At 34.1% G+C, this 2,500-nt stretch overlaps 1 protein-coding gene across 33 annotated transcripts in view; it reads right to left on the reverse strand.

Annotated features, from left to right (window-relative positions):
- LOC125037396 (basement membrane-specific heparan sulfate proteoglycan core protein-like) overlaps window positions 1-2,500 on the reverse strand; it is a 362,744-nt gene that overhangs the window by 92,153 nt on the left and 268,091 nt on the right. For all 33 annotated transcript variants that reach the window (XM_047630535.1, XM_047630533.1, XM_047630526.1 and 30 more), the window contains 2 exons: window positions 1,966-2,085; window positions 1,149-1,307 (listed from right to left, as the gene is read on the reverse strand). In XM_047630535.1, coding sequence (XP_047486491.1) covers window positions 1,149-1,307; window positions 1,966-2,085 — 279 coding nt within the window. The remainder of the gene's footprint in view (window positions 1-1,148; window positions 1,308-1,965; window positions 2,086-2,500) is intronic.

The following is a 2,500-nucleotide window of genomic DNA, read 5'->3' on the forward strand; positions in this document are numbered from 1 at the left end:
CAAACAAATACATACACACACACACACATTCATTCATACATACACACAACCATACGACAGCCTGTCGTATGGTTGTGTGTCTGTGTGTCTGTTGTGTGTCTGTGTGTATCTGCCTGTTGTCGACAGGCAGATACACACAGACACAACTAAAACATATTCTCTAATTATTTACCATACCACCTACCACATAATAACAACAACAAAAGTCATAAAGGCCTATCAAAGATCAATGAGCATAATCAATAGTGTAAATTTAAAAAATCATTCACATTGGGTTATATCATAGCAACATATTAAAGGATGCATGCAATATATTATCCTACTTAAATATGTTAGAGTGTGAGTTTCACTCAAGAAACTTTTCTTGCAGTTCACATATTTCACATGTAAAACTGGAGATCTTTGGCATTGTATAGGTTTAAAAATATTATATCAATAACTACTTAAAAAAAAAAAAAAAAACAATAAGCAATGTACCATGTATGGGTTAGTACTGGATATAAAAATCATTGCTCTAACAGCTCTTATGAAAAAAAATGTCTGATGCATGCAACAAGCCAGAAATATTTCTCTATTCATGTTAGAAATCCATTAATCAGAACCATGACAGCTGCTACTTCAAAGAAGATCCTGTTGTTACTGGTTTTAGAAAGGTGTTAGTTATCAAACTGAAACTGTGCCAGGAAAAAAAGGAAAACCTGTAAAGATTTCACATTAGTGAATGTGATAGAAGAAGAATAAAAGTTGAGATTATGCATTTGCAGGTCATGTTAAATATCACATCTATATCAGCTTTGGAAAAATATATTAAGTAAAAAATGGAACTACAATTGCATTATTGATTATTATAACAAAAACAAGAATAATCATCAGTGAAACTAAATCCAAGGCTGAGAAGATGCAGACATTACATGACTTCTGGAAAATAATAAAATAAAGTATGTTATTTATTCTTTTATGAAAACTAATGGATTAGGAGACTGTCCTCATTTCTAAGTTCTGCAGGCCATTTAGTAGTGGTCAAAATTAGTAAAGGTATGAAGTCCATATTCATCCTTCCCATATCAAAAGAGAAAATATGAGTTGTCTGGTTTAGAATTTATGATGCTTTATCATCATAATGTGCATAAATGTAAAAAAAAACATACTCGTTGGGGGAATAAATGGTGGTTGAGTTGTCGTAGTTTCTGCAGCAGGGCATGAAATCTCATCTGAGCCATCGCGGCAGTCTCGTTTGCCATCACAACGAGCATAGTCAGGTATGCACCGTCCACCTCTACACTGAAACTCGTTTTCTTGGCACCGGGCTAAGTTGACAACAATAGTTTGCAATCAGGTGAGATTCTTGAGAAATTTAGATTTATATGCTTTTATATCCAGAACACAGCCTTGGTATATAACTTTGACAACAATTTTCTGAACAACATCTGTACCACAAAATAAAGCATGAAATACACTATACAAAAATAAACATTACACATCAAAGAAACAGAAGGAGGAAAAGAAAAATGAAGATATCTTAGTGTGACAAAACCATCCTTAATAAACAAACAAATGTGACAATTATTCTAAATCCTGTTTATGGCAGAAATGATACTTTAGATATTTCATAATGGCTGATAAAAGCAAGTTTATACAAAAAAAAAGAGAGTTGTGTCAGATCAAGAGAGAGAGAGAGAGAGAGAGAGAGAGAGAGAGAGAGAGAGAGAGAGAGAGAGAGAGAGAGAGAGAGAGAGAGAGAGAGAGAGAGAGAGAGAGAGAGAAAGAGAGAAAGAATGGAAGACTAGAAAGAAGAAAGGAAGAAAAGAAGAAAGAAAAGGAGAGAGAGTGAGATAGAGAGAGAGAAAGAGAAAGAAAGAGAAAGAAAGAGAAAGAGTGAAAGAGAGAAAGAGAGAAAAAGAGAAAGAGAGAGTAAAGAAAAAGCTGAAACAAATCTTAGCAGCAAACAGAAGAATAATAACACACGTGGGCGACAGTTAAGCTCATCAGAGCCATCACGGCAATCCTCTTGTCTATCACATCGTACAGATACAGACACACATGTACCATCACCGCAAGTGAATTCATAGTCTTCACAACGACGAGCTGGAATACCAAGTGTGGGGACATTAAACTGCATCATTCTAACAATGTATATCTTCATACAAAAATAAGAATGAAAGAGATTAGATAGATATGTGGATAAAAGAGAGAGAGAGAGAGAGAGAGAGAGAGAGAGAGAGAGAGAGAGAGAGAGAGAGAGAGAGAGAGAGAGAGAGAGAGAGAGAGAGAGAGAGAGAGATAGAGAGAGAGAGAGAGAGAGAGCAAGGAAGATGAATATCTAAGTATGAAACAAAACAGAAGAAAATATATATACATATGACATATATTCAGAAACAAAATCACAATAAATCCATGAATAAAAAAAACATAAACACATATGATACATAAGCAGACCTGTGAATCTAAAAGTTGCTTCAGATCAATATATATATATATATATATATATATATAATCTGAG

This window comes from Penaeus chinensis, chromosome 23 (assembly GCF_019202785.1).
Source record: "Penaeus chinensis breed Huanghai No. 1 chromosome 23, ASM1920278v2, whole genome shotgun sequence".
Lineage (NCBI taxonomy): Eukaryota > Metazoa > Arthropoda > Malacostraca > Decapoda > Penaeidae > Penaeus > Penaeus chinensis.